General features: G+C 39.9%; 2 protein-coding genes across 3 annotated transcripts in view; both read right to left on the bottom strand.

Moving 5' to 3' along the window:
• The window catches only part of scap (SREBF chaperone), a 53,791-nt gene extending 44,549 nt beyond the window's left edge, over positions 1-9,242 (bottom strand). Inside the window, exons 1-2 of one of the 2 annotated variants that reach the window (XM_084727559.1) lie at positions 8,903-9,242; positions 4,914-5,114 (exon numbers count right to left, since the gene is read on the bottom strand). In XM_084727559.1, coding sequence (XP_084583685.1) covers positions 4,914-5,114; positions 8,903-8,970 — 269 coding nt within the window. In that variant the 5' untranslated portion in view covers positions 8,971-9,242. Of the gene's footprint in view, positions 1-4,913; positions 5,115-7,591; positions 8,106-8,902 lie in introns of those variants that run through there. The other variant, XM_084727558.1, reaches the window with a different exon arrangement.
• A 3,491-nt stretch (positions 9,243-12,733) lies between these two features.
• Positions 12,734-17,567, bottom strand: elp6 (elongator acetyltransferase complex subunit 6). The gene is made up of 7 exons (XM_084725779.1): positions 17,261-17,567; positions 17,000-17,078; positions 16,839-16,909; positions 15,512-15,636; positions 15,096-15,312; positions 14,741-14,902; positions 12,734-13,358 (listed from the first exon to the last, which is right to left on the bottom strand). The coding sequence occupies exons 1-7, from the start codon at positions 17,312-17,314 to the stop codon at positions 13,233-13,235; spliced, it is 834 nt and encodes a 277-aa protein (XP_084581905.1). The 5' UTR covers positions 17,315-17,567; the 3' UTR covers positions 12,734-13,232.
• Positions 17,568-22,039: the final 4,472 nt, after the last annotated feature.

The following is a 22,039-nucleotide window of genomic DNA, read 5'->3' as shown; positions in this document are numbered from 1 at the left end:
GAGATAAGAGATTTTTTTCCTGTTTTCTTTTTTTCTGCTTACTGTTCACGCACACCCACATCACAGGATTAACAAAAACACAGCTAATCCCAATTCTTGTAAATCTACCATCATGGGAAAGAAACCTTTTAGCCTTACTAAGCCTCCCTGTCAGACTGACATTATTCAAGTACAATGTCATTATCAGCTTTACGGTAGGAGCACAGCCCCTCAAGAAAAGCCAACCACAGAGACAAATCAAAGCCAGAGCAGAGTTAACAGTTCACTGACTACATCTAAAATCAAGTCAAATCCGAGACCTGAGAAAAACCCTGTCCTCTTCAAAGACTCTCCTTTTGTATAAACACATAGCACCAGCAGCAAATTATAATATTGTAGGCCTGATGAAAGTGTTAACAGTATTCAAAACTTTATATAAATAATGATGCATTCAAAAAGAGGAGGGTTGCAGGCTGAATAATGCCCCTGTCATACAGGAGACATATTTGACCCAATCATACAAAAAAGCTGTCAGAGTCCATTCTGCAGTGTAGTTGCTGATACACTGATAAACCACAGACTTGCACAAAATGTTATTTTTTCTTTACTGCCCATTTGCCCCAGTTACTCTTAAAGGCAAAAATGGACTGTGTTAATTATTGTTTTCTGGTCCTTGACATGAAAGAGTTTTTCTCTGACACAGAAAAATCTTTGAGGCACAATTAAATTAACCTAAATCACAAAGTACAGTAGCATACTGTGACAGTGTATTGTGCAATGAGAAAATTATGGGTGGGAATCGCACTGAAGGGAAGGCTAGAGTTGTCTTAAACATACTATACTCTATTGTGTTTCCCACAGGATTTTGTGCGACAGTAAGGGGTGGACCTTGCAGGATTTCTCCATCTATGGTGAATCCAGAGACCTTGTTGGAGGGTCAGATTGATCATACAGGAATGAATAGTGATGACATGACAAAAAAGTCACGCCTCCATAGCATGGTAAACAAAACAGAATTTAACACAATTCACAAGTACAATATTTTTTCATGACAAGCTGCTATACATGTCCACAATGATATTAACTGGTTAGTCATTCTAAGCATTTATGGTGAAAAAAAAATGCATGTGTGCCTGGTTAATATTCTGTGACCTGGAGTTTAATATGTCATGTGTGATCATATTCTACTTGTTAATTAAAAATGCCAAAAATAATCCCAATATTTTTTGGTTAGTTGGTTCTAAATTTCTGTGATCAATTAGTCAGACTACCTAAGCACAAGCTTCAATATTAGCTTTGTGTACAATGCCCAGGATATTTTTAATTATTTTGCATATGCATCTGAGTGACAGTGAGACAGTGGCCAAACTTTTGAGTGGCATCTGCGTTAAGAAATGACGTGCCAGTGAAACACGAGTGGCATACCCCCACTGTAGACCAGTATATGCCACGGCACCAGCAGCATACCCGATCTACAGATCAGGATATGCTACTTTGCCACTAAGTGGCCTACCATCAGTCACTTTTCAATCTGCTGAAGTTGCGTTGCTTTTCAGTGTGTGTGGAGGAGCTCAGCAGCCCCACCCTCCTGCAAACAAACACTAACACAGAGAGGGAGGAAGAGAGAGAGCCGAGACAGCAGACTGACTGACTGTTTATTTCTGCTGTGTGACAGTAAAAAACTCCTCAGCCATCCACTAAAGTGGCTATTAAGACTGAGTGTGTTAGCCGGCGCTGCCGAAATCTACCCGCTTTTGGTGGGTGGGCGGATGTGTGTGTGAGTGCATAAGGGAGGAAGGGGGTGATGCACTAAGAGTGAGAGATGCTTTGCTCAAGCAACAGTTCAAAATGGAGATAAGAGATCTTTTATGTGATTATGAAAAGTGTAAAAATATTTTTGGTTCATTAAGAAACCCTGGTAGCCACAGTCAAGGTAATTTAATGCACTTTGCCAATTTGTGATCAATTTGTTATCCTGTGCTGTTTGTTAGTATAATTGTTACAGACTTCCCTTTTTGAAATTTGCTTGCCGATTGTATAGAACCCTCTCTTCATTCTGTTTTCTCTCCCTCTCTCTAACCTCCCACCCTTCCATGCCTCCCTCTGCCTCCCCCATACTCCGAGGTCACTGTACCTCCACAAAGGCCTCTTTTGTGCAGAGCCAGCCCCCCTCCTGACAGGCAGATGGAGGGACAGGCCTCCCATTCTAACAGGGCCATTTTCTCACAGCCCTCTGCTCTCTAGTCCTGCCTTTAACATCCCCATCGTCAAGTTCTTTTCTTTCACTTCGCCCCGGGTGGTGGTCAGTCGTCCATTCGGTCGGCACCCCCGCTGTAAGGTGCTGTGAGGACAGCACACAGCAGGTGCGCGTGTGAGTGTGCTTCATATTGCCAAGATTGTTTTACAGTGCCTTTACTGATGAAGCCAGGCCAACTCTCTGACCTATGTCCTCTCTTTTGACCAGAGATTTAGCAAGAGTAGATATGTGCGTGTGTTAAGTGAATGTTTGTGTCGTGGCGTCAGCAGGGGGCTGTTATGTGTGTGCAGATGGCCAGTTCAGATGAGCTGAGACGGTCTCCTCTGTCCAGTCACTTTCTCTACAATTCAGTCCATCTACACTGGATGACAAGATTGCTTCTCTCTCACACTTTAATGGAGCCTGCACTAAAATTCAGGCACTGCTAAGAGGTCTGAAGTCACACATCAATCCTAACACAAAGCATGACTGCCAGTCCCACACGCACAAATCTATCTTTTGTGGATGAAATACTTGTTGGCTGTACACTTGACAAATAGCTCCAAACAAAGTTTTTTAGAGGCAAGTTTTTTAAAGCTGTGGTCAACTTTGAGTCATCAGTAACGCTGTGTCTTTGGGATAGGTTTTGCAAGAACCAGTTCGAACAATGTGTTGTCCAACCATGTCGGAAAAGTTTTCACTGCTGTTCCAAGTGCCCACGCTCAAAGGTGGGGTGAAAAGCAAAGGTGGGTACAAATAATTAGGCCTGAGCAAGATAGCTGGAAAACCTATCACAATAGTGAAGTTTCATACCAGTCAATATCAGTAATTATTGATCATGTAGGTTATGACTGACTACATGTAGTGTACTCCAAGGGGTGGAGGCGGCTAAGATGATAAAACGAGTGAAAATCCCTATTTTTGACCAAATACCTTGAACCTGTGACAACACTGAAGGGATGACTTTCAGAAATTATTATGATGCTTTCAGAAAATATTAACCCAAATAGATTTTTTTCTACAACAATGTGGTGATTTCAGAAAATTACATCACTTGACTGTAATGCCACCTTTAACACCAGGAAAAGATAACACCATACTGCCATATCACGACATAACAATAGCTCAAATCTATCACGATATCTAGTCACATACCACAATCCAGTATAATATTGATATATTGCCCAGCCTTACAAATAATAGATTTCTAAATTATTATTAAAGATTTTGAGCACACGTGGGCGTATGGCTCTTTCATTGTTTACTGGAGGAAATACATTTCTGATTCCTCTTCACAGCAGAAACGTTTATCGAGCAGCCAAGAATGATGAGGAACACTGACTGAAAAATTTGTATATGACTGAAAGACAATCTACACAAATGTGGGATTAAAATCATGCTTGCATTTCATGCTTTACTTATAAATCTTATGATCAGTGTTGTTTAATATTTTCTCCAAAACTAAAGATTTCTTGTCATCTTGGGCGGCTGTGGCTCAGGAGGTAGAGCGGGTCGTCCACTGATCGGAGGACTGTCCTTGGGTAAGACATTGAACCCCAAAATGCCCCCTGTTGGCTGTTTCATCAGTGTAGGAATGTGTACGCAAAAGTGAATTAGACATAGTTGTGAAAGAGCTTATAAAGAATATAAATGCAAGTGCATTTAACAGTGTGATTACTTATTCTGGAATCCAGTATATCACAGGACTACTTGATCTGTGAAGAACAGGAGAAGCATTCAAATTGAAAAGTCGACTGTCACAGAGAGGGGAGAGATGACATATTTAAATATTGGGATAACAACCCATATTTTCAGAGAGTCTACCCTGGAAAGCATTCATAGAAGTTGCACTTGTTTGTTCACGAAAAAAGTGAAAAAACCGAGCTTGAGAGACAAGTTCAAACCCTGCTTGCTCTTTTATCTGTGAAGTGGGTGCAAATATCAGATTGTCAGTTTGAGAAAGTAATTACAGAAACTGTCAAACACAGCTTGCTCCCGATTTAGATGTTAGAAAGTGTGTAGGGAGGAGGGGGTTTTCCCAAAGCTGCACAAGCATCAGACAAGGTCTGATGGAGTATACCGGGGCCTTAACAGCGGCTCCTCCCTATTAGGGGTTGCCACAGTGGACCAGTGGGACAAGTAAAGGCAAATGAAGTGTGTAAAAATGTCAAAAGAAACCTATCACACCCTTCCTGCATAATGATCCACAGTGCAAAATAAATCAATCTTCTTTCTACAGAGCTACACCAAACAACCGGATCACCATGCAGAAGGAAGCGTGCATTTACTCATGGACAAGAGGTTACAGCTCAGCTAAGGAGGGTGCCATTAACGTTTACATCCAGTAGAGAGAAAGTAGTTCCTTCATTAAACTGCCCACAACAAGGTCTGTGCGCAACCAAGTCATGATTTCTGGAAAGAGACACTGCTGTTGAGAGCCATCTAGTCTCCTTATATTTGTGACAAGGCAGACAACTCCATCTCCAAAAATCCATCCAAAGAGTACTACGACTAGGAAGAAAGTATGTAGTTTTAATTAGTTTATATTCTTTGAGGGTGTCGTCCGTTACTCTGAGCAGCCGCAGTAGATAGCTTGTATTTGTTTGAATTTTCAAGGATTTCCAACACTACAATTTCTACTAATGCTCTATATTTCTAGCAGTTGAACAAATAAAATTTCACCAGACTGAACACCTACCAGCAGGTGAGGATGCTGGCTGAGGTGAAGAGGATGATGGGTACTGGGTAAGAGGCACACAGCAGCCCGTGGCGGTAGAAGGCTGCCGAGATCTTCTCTCTCAGCTGCTCGCGCAGCGTCATCCTGGTGGGCGGGGTCAACTCCCGGCCATTGGGAAGCACTGCGCGGCCGAGGATGTTGCGCCGCGGGGCATCCAGGGACCTGGAGGAGCCAAAAATAGTTTAACAGATCATTTAAAAACTTACAGTAACTGGTTTGTCTTTCACACGGTAAAAGCTACAGCAATGTCTATGAGGGACTGTTTTGTTTCCCCACACACATTCACCTCCACATGTACCTCACAGGCAGTTGGTATAAGTATCAGTGGTTATACGCAAAGCAAACTTTTGACGAATGTAAAAACTATCTATGTAGCTATTAAAGTTTTAATAATCAATAAATCATTTGCAGCTTCATATACACTTAGACTCATCTCCTTTCATACCTTTATGACTAGTACTTTTTTGAGAGTTGCAAGGCAGTTGTTTTTTTTAAAGACTAAACATGTTGCAGAGAATTGCCATTTTTTATAGACTAATGGTTGCTCAAAAAAAACAAAAAACTTCTCTTGACTGATAATTTACAGAATTATTCATTTCCATTCCTACTTAGAGGTTTTGATGGAACGGAATAAGTTCGTAAACTCCTGCTCAATTTCAGAAATCATTTAGCTGTGAGAAGGAATGAGTCCTATGTAAAACAAACCTGTAGCCTCGAGGCAAGGTTTTGTAAATGTAATCATGCATCTCGTCAGGAAAATGCTGTGGTACATCTCCACAGATACACAGGAAAACACAAACACACACAGTGGCCAGCTCTTATAGAGAAGCTCTGTCCTGAACACCTAATTTGTTGTATTCTCCATGTGTTAGCACATGTGCTGCTGACTAAATGCATGGTGTTTTTCCTTCATACCAGCTCAAACAGGGGTCACATGCTAGACGGCGTTTAGACACACAGCCCATTCACCAGCAAAAAAAGGTGTGGACACATTCCCACCAGCAGGAAACATGTAACTCTGGCTGGGCAGCTTCACTGACACTAACAGATGTGCACGTCTCATCAATCACCCCTGGCTGAAAAACAACCACCAGGTTCCCGCTCTCTCTTAAGAGTTATTGGACAACAGGCAAATCCCACTTCCATGCAGGTATGAAAGCACAGTAGGATAAACCAACCAAAGTGGAAGAATATAGCATTTAATTGATGTATTTACTACTACTGCTGAAATGATTAGTTGATTCACATATTCACAAATTAACATTCATTTTACAATGGAAAGCTGGGCCTGAAAAGAATTAGCCAATTAAATATTTAGTCGATTGACAGAAATTTAATCAGCAAGTTCTGCAAATATTTTGATAATCAATCATTTCAAATGGTCACTGTTGCAAGTTTTTCCAATGTGAGGGTTTGATGCTTTTTGTTTAATGTCATTGCAAAGTGATTATCTTTGGGGTTTAGTCTGTTGGATGGACAAATAAGACATGGAATATTTGTCTTTAGGGAATTGTGATGGTCACTGTGCTGGATGACATTTTATAAACCAAACGATTAATAAATAATGAAAATAACTGTCAGTTGCAGCCCTAATCCCGATTCCTCATTAGTGACAGTGAGTCAGATCAATGTAACAACACATTGACCGGGATTAACATATCAATTCAGCGTTCAATGATCTAATATTATCTATATTTTCATCTTTAAGATTTGTCTTTATTTTGAAAATAAGAATCTTGTGATTTAAACCCTGAGTGATCGTGAGTCTGCTCATTTCAGAACAGTTGTGCGCCAAAACCACTTAACTGTCACCTGACAAAACAAACAACAGAGCAAAAGCCATGGCAGATTTCCTATTTGACAAATAATTGCCAGCACAGACAGAAATGTTCAAAAATGATTTTATGTGAGCCAGAATGATACTCATCACTTCTCTGTCTTATCAATCTCGCTTGACGTGTGTGTTTGTATCAGCCACGTGGGTGAGGAGGGCCTGTACGCCGCTTGAAATAAGTGTGGCATCCAGCATATCAGTCAGGCGAGGGGCCATTACAAGGTTTTACAAGGCCATTATATTTCTCTTACTTTGTTTTGGGAAACATACACAGAATCACATACAAAATAAATTAAACCTGAAAGTCATGAAACTGTTAATACCGAATTGATGTCCAGGCATTCTCAAAATTATAGACCTACAGCACCGTGGCTCTGTGACTGCCAGCAGTCTGAACACTGATTTAAGATGAAATTTTTGCCTTATGGGTGGTTCACCAAACTTCAAACAAAATCGGTTCCCTCAGTTTCCCATATCAACGCAATCTCCTGTTGACTTCTCAGCCCAATCTCAGCTCTTGTCTCTGTGTTTACTCAGCACACAGGTTCAGCGCTGCCTATCAGTGTTTGTAGTTACACACTGCTCTGTTACAATATTTAACTGGCGGTGCTGGCACACATACAGCACCTGGATTTGTACAGTATCCACTTCTGCTAACCACTACCACCTTCCCAGCTCTCTCTTGCCTCTGCTTCTCATGAAATTACGTGTCAATCATGACAAAACACAACCACACACCCCTGTCACATCAGCTGTTGCCACGCTGCATCCATCATACAAGTCTTAAACTGTTCGGAGACCATACCTGCTAATGGGAGACCAGGTTATCTCTCTGACTCGTGGCCGCTTCTGTCCCCTGAAAGCGGCAGCACTGGGCTTTTTAAGCTTAAGCGTTGCCTTGTGGTTAACATAGTGTTCTCCTCTTGATTCAGGCAGAGTGTGCGACTGCTTGGCTTGTCCCCCCGGGAGCAACGGAAACATTCCCTGGGAGGAATTCGCCTCAGGAGTCTCTTGATCTGCTGTTATAAATACCCTATACAGTAAAAACAGCAACGTCCTGGCAAGCTTGCACAATGGGTTCTGCAAAGGTCAAAAAGGGCTTTGAAGTAAAGCCTTTCTGCTCCCTGTTTCTGTAGGAAAGTCGACTCTCAGCCAGGTTCTGGTCCTGCTCGCTGTCTAAGGAGGTAAAACTTTCAATGAATGCCTCCATCTCTCAGCTGTCTGTCCAGTATACTGCGTGCTGTGGTGTACGTGGGTGTAGCAGCGAGACCTGATTTGGCAAAGGCTCAGCAGCATCTCCGTCAGTGAACTAATCCGGGATTGAGCCGATCGGAAACTCAACGAGCAGGGCTCAGGGCCCTATGGCCACCCCCCACTGCTTCCCTCCTCCTTTGTTTGTTCTCAGCCCGTAGGCAGTCTATCCTGTACGTTGTAGCATGCCAAGACATTCACATCTCAAACACATGACAAGTTTGAGAGAGAATTAAAACTTCACAAACAGGGTGGAAAATTAACACCAGCCACCGGCCGAGCGCAGGTAAGCTGTTGTTTCAGGCTGGTGAGTTTGTGTTCTCTTCAGCCACTTTGGCAGGTAACCAGCAATTGTTTAGAAATCCTTTTTCGTCTGGCCGGATGGTGTTTAGTGGGATAAAGCAGCTACTATGGATGAGGGAATAAAAATAACATTTCTGCTTAAACTCAACAAACCACAAATGAATCTTAATGACACCGGCATGGAAAATGTCTCAGTTAAAAATCCCTGTGCTTTTGCGCATACGTGCAAGGCAACTAATAATCTAACAAAGAGCAGTCTATATGCCTCCCACGTGAGAAGCCAGCACACTTACTTGCAAACAAAAACACAGCTACAGACATGACAGACTGAGTGTTTCACATTGCAAGCACAAATTCAGTTAGGGAGATCATTGTGGGTCTCTGCAGCTTAATTAGGAGGCTTGCAGATAAGGGTAGATTTATAAAAACACACGTCTACAACATTACTGTAAGAAAAATGGTGTCTATGAATGACCTGCATCAAAGCTATTTCAAAACTAAGACTGTACACTTAAAACAACTGGAATGGGAAATTGGGCAAACAGCAAAAATACCAGCTTACCTCTTTTCAACACTTCCTAAAATGCCCAGCTTGAAGGCATCTCCTGGGTTTATAGCTTCCAATGACATATTGAGCAACTTTCTGTATCATGACATGCATTTATATGTGTTATTAAAACATAAAGTGGTTCACCATGACACAAAAACTCAAAAATAATCCACAAAAATTCCGGACAGCTTTAGGATGTGTCCTTTTTCCACAACACAACTCCATCAACATATAATCCCATAGTTGCATAATGTGGAGGCATGCTCCTCTGATCGGTGAGTCCCATTAGTCCTGCTCTTCATGCAGACCCAAGCTCAATGTGGAAGAGCAGATTACAGCAGCACGGCCTTTTACAACCAGAGCTGTTGACAAATGGGAAATGTCCTGTCAATCAGTAACTATAGAGTAATAATGAATGATGTGTAATAGGCAGTCCATTTCCGCATCAAACTTTCTGTATTTCTGGCAAATTCTTTAGAGGATTTTTAAAATTCATTATTATATATATATATTTTAAGAACTGATAATTATCTCCTTTTCATGACTAATACAGATCACCAATAATTTCAAATTTTTGTAATTCAAAAAGAAGTTAATACAATCTATAGTTCATGCACACCTGAGGTTAAGAAAGTGTAAAATGTACTGAGCAAAAACACCAGACCCAAGACCAAATCCAACTGACGTCACTATTACAACAAAAACAAAGAACAGTTCTGACTCTTCAAAAGTTTTGTTTTTTTCCAAGTAAAGAACATCATAAAACATCACTAATATACTTTTTATGGGGCAAAATGCTTTGACATAATCTGTCAAATCAGACATACTATAATTTAATTGTCAGAATAATCAATAATAATATTATTTCCCCATTATCTGCCAATCATTTATTATGCACCCTTATCAATTATATTTATCAGTTATAGTTTTGTCAGCTTTGCAATCTAGAGCACATAAAACCAGCCAATATGATGACATAGCTATTACAAGACAGTGAACACATGCAGAGATGATGGGGCTGATGCAACCCTGTCGCAACATCACCTGCCAGGAACAAGCTCACATAGTGGCTCCCTCAGCCACGGCCTGGGATGCACAGGAGAGACAAACAAGGGCTCTAGGATGGTCCTAAAATAAATAAAGGGTAGTTCTACTTTTCTCATGGGGGAGAATTTGACCAAATGTAAAGACAGAACAGGAGGATTTGCATGAGATTGAGTAATCCGCCACAGGTTTTGCCTGTCAGTTGACATTTCGAAAACCACATTAATTTAAATCAGTCACCACAAGGCATTTGTCAGATCAGTATCTATGTTTCTGGCAACACCAGAACCAAAAACAGTTCATGGCCTTCGTCAACAATTCTATAGTTTGTCATGAGAGGCTGTTGAAACCATTGAGCTCTCGCATACATATAATGGTCTTATTTTTTTATAGTTCAATGCCACTCATATTTTCAAAGTTAACACATAAATAAGCCTCGTTGTTAGTGCTTACTGGACGAAGTTATTTTCATAACTGAATCTGCTGTCAAGTGTCAACCGGCTAGCTGACTAACTACAGTAGCGTTAATGAAAACAGCTAGCTTAGCTAACGTTAGCATTTTGCATGTCTCCAACTTCCATTAAATGACACTAATTTTAAGAATTTAATATCAGTCTGAATTAAATGCTAGCACTCAAGTTTGAGACTTCAACAAAATTCATGAACTACAGAAATTAACAACAAATCCACTAATTGTTAGCTTGCTTACGTACGTGAGTGATCTCCCACATGCACAGCGCTCCATAACCAAAACATGTTTTAACTATCGGCAAATTTAAACACTACACCATTTCTTATGTTCAAGCCGACAATTAAATATATCCACACCTCTAAACTGTTGTACCTTTTGTGTACCTGAAAACAACTTGGGATGGCTCCAAGCTAAAGGCTACAATAGCTAGCAAGCGCCTAGCTATATTAGCTAGTTGTTTCTAAAAGGGAACCCCAGCCCCGCGAAAGATCTCGCGAGTGATTGATTTAGCCCTATTCATTATCTTTCCCTAATCATTTTCCAAGCGTTTTTCAGTAATTAAACCTATTTGAATTTAAATACATGATTGATACAATATAACATATCTTCAGTTTAAACAAAATGTACAGATGCGTACAAATCTCGCGAGGGTTTCGCAAATCAAGGGTTCCCTTCAATACACTCCCACGTTAGCTCCTCAACGAACCCAGTGAACCCGATCGATATGTATTTTATAAATCACATAGAAAAGCTTGTGGCTAACAAAACTGAGGTCATACGTGCTACTAAAGACTAGCGTTACTAACACCCGACTAACATGGCTGTCACTACGAAAGAATAGTTTATAGGTAACGTTAACAACGCTGCCAAATACCTAACTAATTAACGCTGAAGTTAGCTTGCTTAGCACGGTGATGGCGTTGGGTAGCAAAGTGTGGTTTGGGATGTCCGGGACTCAGGTTTGATTTTGCAAAACAAAAGCGATGCGTTTGAGCGCAATAACTGCAGTCTCGCTGTCATGGCCATTACAACGCTCAGTAAGTTAGCTAACATGTCATTAGGCAATTCAACAGCCCCCATGCTTTCCTCCGCCACGGAGCTAACTTTCGCACCGCAGCTAATGCTAACGACTTATTAACTGTTCACACACTTGCCTGGACAAACTTCAGAGATTCCCAAATGTTATTGTTGCTGTGGTCCTCCTGGGTAAACTGATGAACCACCACCGTGTTATTCCTTTGCTTTGGGAATTAGCTAAAGGCTAACTTGTACGCCTCCAATGTGATGCTGACATGCAAGAGCAGCGTTTCAAATCTACTGGTTGTCAAATCCCTCAGAGACCTCTCCCCTTCGACCTCTCACCCTGCAGAGTGGTGAGCAGGGACAGGGCGACCTCTAGTGTGCACACATGAAAATGACAACATTTTCCCCATGTCTAACAAAGAGGCAGTTCACAAGTCAAAAATACATATTTTCCCTTTTACCTGTAAGGCTACTAATCCATCTAGATAGTTTTGGCGTGAGTTGCAGAGTTTGGGCGATATCAGATGTGCAGCTGTCTGCCTTCTTGCCAATATAATGAAACTAGATGGCACAAAAAATACACTTAAGAACTTTAACAGCAATGTTTCATTCCAGAAATCATGACCTGGTTACTCAAGATAATCCAGAGACCTTGTTGTGAGCAGTTTCATGTATGTATCTATCTACTCATGGAGAGGCCGATGCTGCAATCCATTGCAAGTTGGAAGTCGATATTCCCAACTTCCAGTCTATTCATGTCAGTGCAAAGTGACCGTCAACTACAAAGTTGTTGCAGCAGATTTCAGAACAAAAGAAAAACTACATACGGTAATTTGATGAAAAGGTAACTGCTTGCTGTGTACTGCTATACTGTACTGTACGGTGTGTTTATGTAGGTGAACAGATGTAAACATTAACTGTAACCTCTTGTATATGAGTAGATGCACGCTTCATTATTCTCACTGATACTGTTGGTGTGTGTAGTTAAGTAGAAAGAAAATAGTTCCTTCATGAAACTGGTCACAAGCTCTGTCAAACATCTTAAGTAACCGGGTCATGATTTCTGGACAGAGACATTGCTGTTGAATTTTTCAAACGTATTTCTTTGGTGCTTTAAAAACCGAGTGCCATCGAGTTCCATTATATCTGAGAGAAGGCAGACATCTCCGAAACTCTGCAACTCGCACTCAAATTATCTAGATGACTGAATAGCACTACAGGTAAGAGGAGAACTATGTATTTCTGATTTTAGGGTGAACTATCTCTTTAACATCTAGTGACAACTCCATTAAATGTTAAAACAATTCTGGGTGGAAAGGCTCTTATTTCTTTATTATCATTATTATTATTAACTCTGCCACATTTCAGTCAGTCCATCCTCCATTAATGTTCACAAACCATCACAAATGTAAACAGTCTGCATTCACAAAATGCTGTTAACACACAAAAACTGTTTCATCTAGCAACCGAATATTGACAACAGCATGAGTCTGTAGTCACACTTTCATCAGACCAGCCTAGTAATGAGACTGAATTGCTATTCCTATTTGAATAGCTGTAAAAAAAAAAAAAAAATCTTTGAAGTGAGCAGTGTTTCAGAGATCTGGCTCCAGGCTACCAGCTGGCCGGATCTCCTTGTCCTCCTTGTCCAGACTGAGTCATTCACACCAGCAAGTATCAAAATGTAAAGCTTCGCCATACAGCTGGTAAAGTTGTCAAGTTCACCAACCACTTTGGCAGGTTAACAGTCAGCTGTCATGTGTAAAAGAGTGAAAAGGCAAACAAGAAGGCTGTAAGGTGGAACTAGAGAACAGCACTGGATGTCCCGCGAGCAAAGAAGGAGGCTCCTTTGTCATGGACTTTGTACTGAAAGAGTTTCTTCTGTGTGTGCTGCCCATCGCCTTGTCTCCTCCTCCAACACACTTCAACCTGCAAACAGAGAGAAAAACTCTTGGTTTATTTACATTTTTATTGCAGGAATTCATCATCTGTGTCTTGCACTGGGGCAATATATACCTTGCAGATATCTGTAGGTTCTTACAGACCTTATGCCATTTTTGTCACCTGTCAGTTATTTTTATCATAAGTGCTGTGATTTCAGTTGATTATTAATACTGTAAAGGTTTGAATGTTCACAAACAGCACCATGACTAAATCTAGGCTACTGATGATGCAGGTGATGGTTATGTTTGTTCATATTTATGAACATAAGTGAAGATTTAGTTTTCATCTATAGACCATCAAGTGCCAATGCCATGCCCCCTTATGGTTGAAAGAAATTGTGCTTTCACATGAAGAGAAAAAAAAGAAAATGCAGAAAAGCTGTTTTGTAGCAGGTTCAGATCTAATCTAGATCTCTGCTTCCTCGTGCAGCAGTATGAATTTATGAGTCTCCAGAGAACAGCGATTCTCTATTTTGGCAGCTGTGTAAATTCATTTTAGATGACAATGAATATGAATTAGCTTCTGTCATTTAAACTATGCAGAATAAGAATCTAGAGACGACTGTATTAATAACAAAGCCTTTCACACCAGATTTGAGACACATGAGATACATGAATATTCACTGTCAGTGTGGTAAACAGCTAAACAATAGTGGTGACAGTTACTACTGATGGACTGAGTGGGAGGCTGCAGGAATACAGTCACACAGTGTAGCAGCAACAGACTGTTGTCTCTGACTGAATCTCAGTTTCACCTGGACCAAACAGTTTGCTATTAACAGGTTGTTTATTTACAGACAGCACTGAACCTGACGATGCCTGGTGATTTAATCAGATTTGTAGAGATGTCAGAATAAGCAATGATTGTCTGTGTTACTGATCCACTTGGACGGGGAAGACTGAAAGTGCATGACAGCTGACTGATCAACCTTAATTTTTTTAAGGTATCACAACCGCTAAAGTTCAGGCTAGGTAGCAAAATTATTATAAGACGTGTAAAAAAAAAAAGACTACAGAGCAAAGGTTTAAAATGAAAAGAATTAGTACAAACTTGTCAAATTTTTAATCCAAACATATGTCAAATTGCATTGACACTTGTCGGATCTTTGTTTTTCTATCCCACAAAAAGCGGTGTGGCCACGACTGAGTACCTACATGTGCAGGTCTGGTCTAAAATTCAGTTCCAATTCTAATAAATTGAGTGAGCAATCTGTTACAAGCTATCTCAGTTGAAGACTGTTTGATACGGTCCTGCACACCTGTCTACCTCTTGGAATTCTGGGAGACAAAAAAAGATATGGGGACTACTGGAACTGATATCTAAAGGAATATAAAACAGAAAGGCTATACAGTCAGAGTGACACACACCTGCCCATGGATGTCCCTGCAGAAGCCAGTCGGGAGACCCTGTACGTGAAGAGTGAGGCTGCACTGGTGGGTGAGGCCCTTCAGAAGTCTCTCTGAGCCTTCATCATCTCCGTCATCCTCCTCCTCTTCCCCATCACAGCGTGCCAGTATCACCATATTGCCCTGGAGATAAGACAGAGTTTTTTTTAATAAAGCTGTTCCCTTTATTTTCTTTATTGAACATATCGTACGGCATCTCAGTGCATCCCATAAAATGTCTCAAATAAAAGCAAATTAAAGCTGGTGGAGAGATTTTGACGACGAGAGTTACAGCACAGACAGAAACACAATCATGCTTTGACAGCAAGAGGCAAACCTGCAGCTGGGAGCAGACGGTGGCTCGGCAGTAGTGGCTGAAGTCCAGCACGTCTCCAACACTGACCCCCAGACTCAGCAGCACACTGAGGTCATCCACCAGCAGCACCGGGGGTCCCCACTCCTCTGCCCCATCTGCCCCCTCTCCCCTGCCACCAGAGCTGTTTATACTGGACCGGACGAACTCATACAGGCTCTTCAGGCCAACAGCAGGATCCCTGAAAACAGACACAGGAGGGAGATGGAGATCATGAGAGAGATGAGAGAGAAGCAACAAAGTAGAAGGAAGTCTGGAAATACATGGGAAAGTTAATTTCATTTACAGTGTGGCTACAAAGAGATGTGACAACAGTGATAACATATGATGACAAAACAAAAATAAAGTTGCAACAAGCAAAAAAAAATATTTGTTTGTACCTGAGGAAATCCATGGCTTGACTTTGTGTGTTGGTTTCTTGAGGAATCAAAACTGACAGCGACTCCTTCAGTCCCTCTAGGAAAACCAGCTGACCTTTTTCTTTTGCTTGTGCCAGACTTACACCCTGAGGACATACATGTCAAATACAAATACACAGATTCAATGTCCACACCAAGCTAAAGGCTAACATTGCTAGTTATGCATACACATAGATTCAATTTTACAAGGTTAATTTACTTGTCATTGTACAACACAGAGTTGTACAAGAAGATTGAGGAGTCTCACAGCCTGAGGGTAGAAACTGTCCTGTCTGGTGTATGTGTGTGTGTGTGTGTGCCTCCTATCATCAATATTTGACAGAGCAGGTAACATGTGGCAAATTGTTGTAACACACGTTATTTTTAGGCTTTTTATCCTGCACTTATCTGGAGTTCAAAGTTTGAGAATGCTTACATTTCAAGCAACCAATTATGACCAATAATCCAACCTCACTAGCGCTATTCCTGTGACCAAAAATGACATTATAATACCATAGTGATGAGAAACAAGAATCATGGAGGGAGCAGATGACCTTTTTTAATGTTCAACTGTTTTTTTTTGCAAAGGAGACCGATATGGTGGATAATGGAGGATATAATTCTGTTGAATGAGTGCAAAATAAACTCACCGTTATTTGACTGCAACTTTTCATTAAACATACATGATAAGAATTTGCATAATGGGAAATTTATATCATGTATAATACTGACAAACTGTAGCCTATAAATATATAATTTGACAGTGTAGGAGCTATTTGTCTGTAAGTATTTAGTTGTCTTTTTTATGTGATTATGCATTTGATGTAACTTTTAATTGATAAATGGCCACAGCAGACAAATTAGCCTTTGTCGAAGCATTTAACTTGAATTCATATGCATGATGCTCTATAAAAGCCAAAGTATACACATATACAAGTTTGTTTTTTTACGTATTTTACTAGACAAAGTAAATTTTAAGAGTAAAAATTGTTCTTTTGTTTAAGTCAGAGATATGGATTATTAAATCATCCAGTTTTGCTCACTACATCTCAACCTTTCTTACCCTCAGGTGTACATAAACTACAGGTTATACAAACTTATTTTTATAATAAAAACATGGGAAATTATTAGTTATCTTATCTGTACTGGCAATGAGAGAAAAATACTGATGATATCAGTTATCGTGTCAGCTGAAAAAAAATCCATATTTTGCACTACTGTTCATGTCATGAGGTCCTCAAATAACACCCTGGTCTGTGTAAATGATAAATCAGATCACAGCACAAGGATGACATCAGTGGAAACTCACCAATCTCTGACTGATAGCACTGTAATGATTGAAGGACTGCACCAGACCCACGAACAACACTTTACAGCGTGCTGAAATTAAAAAGAGAGACATGGCTAAATAAACTGTATCACACCTGAATTTACTGCTTTCTCAATGTGACAACAGGTGATCAAACGTACCTCGTAGGTATAAAGACAGGAAGTGGTGAATGAGGAAAGAGGCATCACTCTGTCTGTCTGACACCAGGATATATTCTCCCTGTAGGTTGGGAAGTTACACATGTGATATTATGCATTATACTGCTGTGTCATTTTGTAGCTGAAGACTCTTACAGACATACCAGGAACTTAGACATAATAGCTACAACAACCTGTAACATTAATGTCACCGTTACAGTGCATGTTATCAGGCTATATCTATTAAAAATGATAAATCCTCACCTGTGTGAAGCAGTCGGGAGTGATGTTCAATATACTGTTGAGCTCTGTAAACATAGCTAACTTAACTAGCCAACCTAGTCTAACTAAATAAAACAAGCTAACCGCTAATTAAACAGTTTCTAGGCGAGCTAGAATAACGTTAAAATAGGAGCTGTTAACGGAAATTAATAAATACATTTGTCTCGTAAATTCAGAGTTTAAAACTAACGTCAGAGTTACTACTTCACACCATAATTCCCCAGCTTTCCTCTCTACTAGCAGGTGTGCTAACACCAGGTAGCCTAGCATGCTATCAAAGATGGGTGAAAACAGAACAAGAGGGCTCACTCTGCCTCGAGCGTAAAAGATTTTGGACCACGTTAACAACGGCTGGTGCTCTATCATATCTTACGCTTCAGAGTTTGCTCAACGAATTTTATCAAACACATAGAACACATAAACAAAATCTCAACTTTGACGACGGAATCGTAAATTTTCATGCGTCTTTTTTTAAACTAACCACCACAGGTCTGGGATATATTGGTATCCATGGTGACAGCAATGTACAGCTATCTTAATAGACGATCTTTGATAGCACATGGCGACTTCTTCGATGAATTTCTGTCCGTGTTAATTTGAAGACGTCGCCTCCTGCTGGCAATATCGTGTCAATGAGTAATAGTAGTAGCATTACGCAAACAGTAGTAGCAGTAGTGGTAGCTGTTAGAAGCTATGTTATCATAATCCATAGATATAGAATATATACATAGATATAGAATATATATTAATTTTGCTACAAAGATATGAATAAAGTCATCCACAGTTAAATGAATGTCAGTAAAAGAATAATGCTCATTTCTGTGGTGACAAATTCTACCTTAGAGAAACCAAACCTGAGCTCTGTTCTTCATTGTTTCACTCTAAAACTGATTTCTCTTTAAATTCGTGCATTTCAGCATCCAGATATGACTGAAGACAGAAGTAACCTTCCTTTAAAATTGTTCTCTTCATTTCATTCATGCCATCACTCTGCTTTTCATATAGGTAAATGGATTAATTATCAACTTTATAGAGGTTATTAAAACAGAAATCTGGCCTAATAACAGGAGAAATGTTAAAACAAACACCACCTCTTATTTGGCTCTGTCTTTACAGGAGGTGTTGCAAAAATTGCTCTAATCAGCTGAACTCATGTATTTATCTGCAGCACAACTCTCAGACACACGACATTACTGTATGTTGCAGTGTAGTTAAACCTGTTAGGTGAACTATGCTTACATATTTCTAAATCTGACAAAGGAATATTTACCAGACGATATAGTATATAAGTATACTCACTTCACAGTTCCTCTTTCTGTATAGAAATCTGAGTTTTTATTTCCCAAGTGGAATCAGCATCAGCATATGAAGATACATGTATCAGGAAATAATCCTCTGGATGTCTCTAATGCTTTATGTTTTCTGTTCCAATGCACAAATACAAGTGACAAGTAAATTTAGGGTCCACATAATATTTTTTTTGTCAATTTGCATTTACACCACATTTAAACCAGCATTCTCAAGGGTTATTTGTAAGAATGTAACAATGGCATCAAGGAAGATATAATTAATATATTTTTTTTATAATAACAATGTAAGCATAATGACATAGTGATGAACCTGCAGAGATTTATCACCTGAATCTGCAGCTCCCCTCAGCTTCAGCTCATTGTTTAGGTGTTCAGTCCACCACCTTACTGTTTTGGTTCACTCTCACCACTCTCATAGCATCGTTTCCTGTCATTTTAGAGATGATCTGAAAGCTCACTGTATACGACCTGCTCAGCACCAAACAACAGAGAGACACAGTCAGAGACTAATTGGTGAACATATTTAGAGTGCAGCTAAAGAGATGAAGGATCCTGGTGGAGACCAAAACTCTTATATGTATCAGGTGGATGCAAACACAAGTCCAAATAAATTCTGATGTTGTTGCTGGATGTTTAAATTTGCATCAGCTTAAATGGTGATGATGTTATTGCAGGTCAAAAAATGCTCCTCAAATACAGACATGTAGACACCTGTTGTCATATAAATATTTTATCATCCATCCTTGAAGATCAGTGCCAACAAAAGGTGTGCGGCTCTGCATTGAGCTGAAAAGCAGAAAACCTTCACGTTCATGTAAGTCATCCATCTTATACTCGTGCTTCATGCAGAACAGCAGAATAAAACACTTTCAAGTAAAATGGGAGATAGAGAAATTAGCAAGTGATCATCAGCAGATGGCAGTGTGTAGCTCTCAAGCAGCTCAATATCAAACACATCAAGACTGGGAATGCACTGAATCTGCATTTTAATCTTTAAACATGCTTCAAATTGCCCTACTAATAAGACTGGTTATCTGGTGCACTGCAGACTGGGTCATGTTTTAGTAATCACACCTGACTAAATCCTCCACATCTCCACTGTTTCTGTGTTACAGGAAGTGTTGCAGTCAAATAACTAAACCCTGAGGTAACTTTGCTTGATTGTGAGTCTGCAAACTCATGTAAAGAGCCCATGCAAATTTACATTATTGCAGCAACCGTCTCCAACTAAAATACTTCCATTATCAAAAACCTCCAACATTTAATACATACTTTGACCTGCAGATACCAGTGCACTCTGGGTTGATGATGCCAAGTGGTTGCACTCAAGGGGTGAGCTCATGGCGCCAGCCTCACCAGCACAAAGTAGAAAAAAATTCATTACATTAACAAACATTAACATATTATCACCTTTTTAAGTTTTTAGAGTATGTGTGCAAACATTTACACGTCCAGCTGACACAGATTTTGTGTACATGTCCACCTGATGAATGTTAATCCAAAATTCACTCTCCCTTTACCTTATTTTGGTGTCTAAATGCTCCACTTTGCTCACCAGCTCATCACTAACTCTGTCTGTCTGTTTGCTGCTGATCAGGTAGTGTACAGTGGCTTTATCAGAGCTTTATTCTCTTACAACAGCTGCCTGCAGCAGGTGGACAGAAAGTTGATCAGACTGAACCAAAACAGTGGAGCTGCAGGCTGTAAAACCAAAACATGGAGCTGAAAGTCACTAAATTTCTCTGTAGCTGAGAGAAACCATAGAGCTGCATGATCAGTGACGGGTTCACCACTACAAGCACCACTTTTCATATTATATAAAATCATTTGATCCATTGTTTACATGAAAATATTGATTAGCACAGCTTTAAAGGTCCAGTGTGTAAAATTTAGGGGGATCTATTGGCAGAAATTGAGTATAATATTCATGAGGATGTTTTCATTAGTGTATAATCACCTGTGTTTGTGTTACCTTAGAATGAGACCTTTAAATCTACAGCAGCGTTGGTCCTCCTCAGTGGAGGCCGCCATGTTGCATCACCGTGTTTCTACAGTAGCCCAGAACGGACAAAACCAAACACTGGCTGTATAGAGGGTCTTCTTCCATTTTTGAGTTTCTCGGCCATCGTAGGTTCTCGTACACGCTTGGAAGGGAAGAATGAGGCGAGGTGTTTGCAGTATGCAGGCTCACTGCTAGATGCCACTAAATCCTACACACTGTTCCTTTATCAATGACTATAAACCAATCACAACTTAACACTGTCAACATCCTTTCAAATCTGAGAATGAGAATTTCCACCAAGTCAAATAATAAAGGTGGGATAGTTTTCTGCAACTTTTGTCCATCTGCATGAGAAAAACAGACTCTTAGAGCAGGGATCAATAAAGTATCACATAATTAATATTCTACACCTGTACACAGACATTTCTATAATTTTACACTGCTGAGTCAGACATGAACGAGCTGAATGTGCCAGGATCAGGGTGCAGACACTGTGTCATGTGAGAAGAGGAATACAGAACAATCCAATGAGCTGTCATTGACTCGTTGTTTGGCAAACTGCCTGCTTGTTCTGGTATAATAGCTGGCACGGACGCTCAAATGTATAAATAAATGCTGGTGCTTCTGTCTCTGTGAAGGTTATTGGCAAACTTTGTAGTTGGAAACTCCTACAGTCCCTGAAGTGTTCCTGAGCAGAACAGGGGATTTTATTCATGTACACATGTGCATATTTTTCAAGTTATACATGAATATATATTTTCATTCTTATTACTCAATATACATTACTTTTGTAGTTGTTTGAGTTCTTTTTTCCTGATCTTATTCTTGTTGCCTTGTCTTTATTGTCTATTCTGTCATGGTTTTCATCATATTTCCTTTTTTTAAAGCACAAATGACTTAATAATCAAAACAATGAAAATGAACTGTTTTTTAAAAGACAAGAAAAATGACAAAAGCATTATTTTCCTCTTTTTTAAGTAACGAAAAGTGACAATAAAAAATACAAAGGCTTTCTGGCAGCGTCTCTCGCAGACAATTAAGGGTAACTTGTCCATCAGTATGAGATGCCAAAATAATCTTCAAATATTTATCATGCCATGACCTTTGTCATGAAACCTGCAACAATTATTTATCACCAAAAACTCCCTCTCATCTCCTGAGGACACTGCACAGATAGCACTTCCCAGTTGCTCACATTTATTACATTTTGGGAATGCAGACTTTTTGACAGCTCCTCGCAAAACAAATTGCAAGCTAGCGTCCACTTTTCCTGAATCACTTTCCATTTTTGTCCTAAGCCTTCTACATTACGCTCAAAATAACTGTTTCAACCTTGCATACAGTACATCAAACCATGGAAGCAAAACCCCATATAAATTCTTTTGAATTTTAGTTTCCCTGAATAAGAACCTCTGGTAAACACCAACAAAAATGCAACATAATACATTC

This window comes from Lutjanus erythropterus, chromosome 9, assembly GCF_056507025.1.
Source record: "Lutjanus erythropterus isolate fLutEry1 chromosome 9, fLutEry1.hap2, whole genome shotgun sequence".
Taxonomy (NCBI): Eukaryota; Metazoa; Chordata; class Actinopteri; order Lutjaniformes; family Lutjanidae; genus Lutjanus; species Lutjanus erythropterus.
Note: the sequence above shows the minus strand (reverse complement) of the source record. Positions and strands in the feature narration are given on the sequence as shown.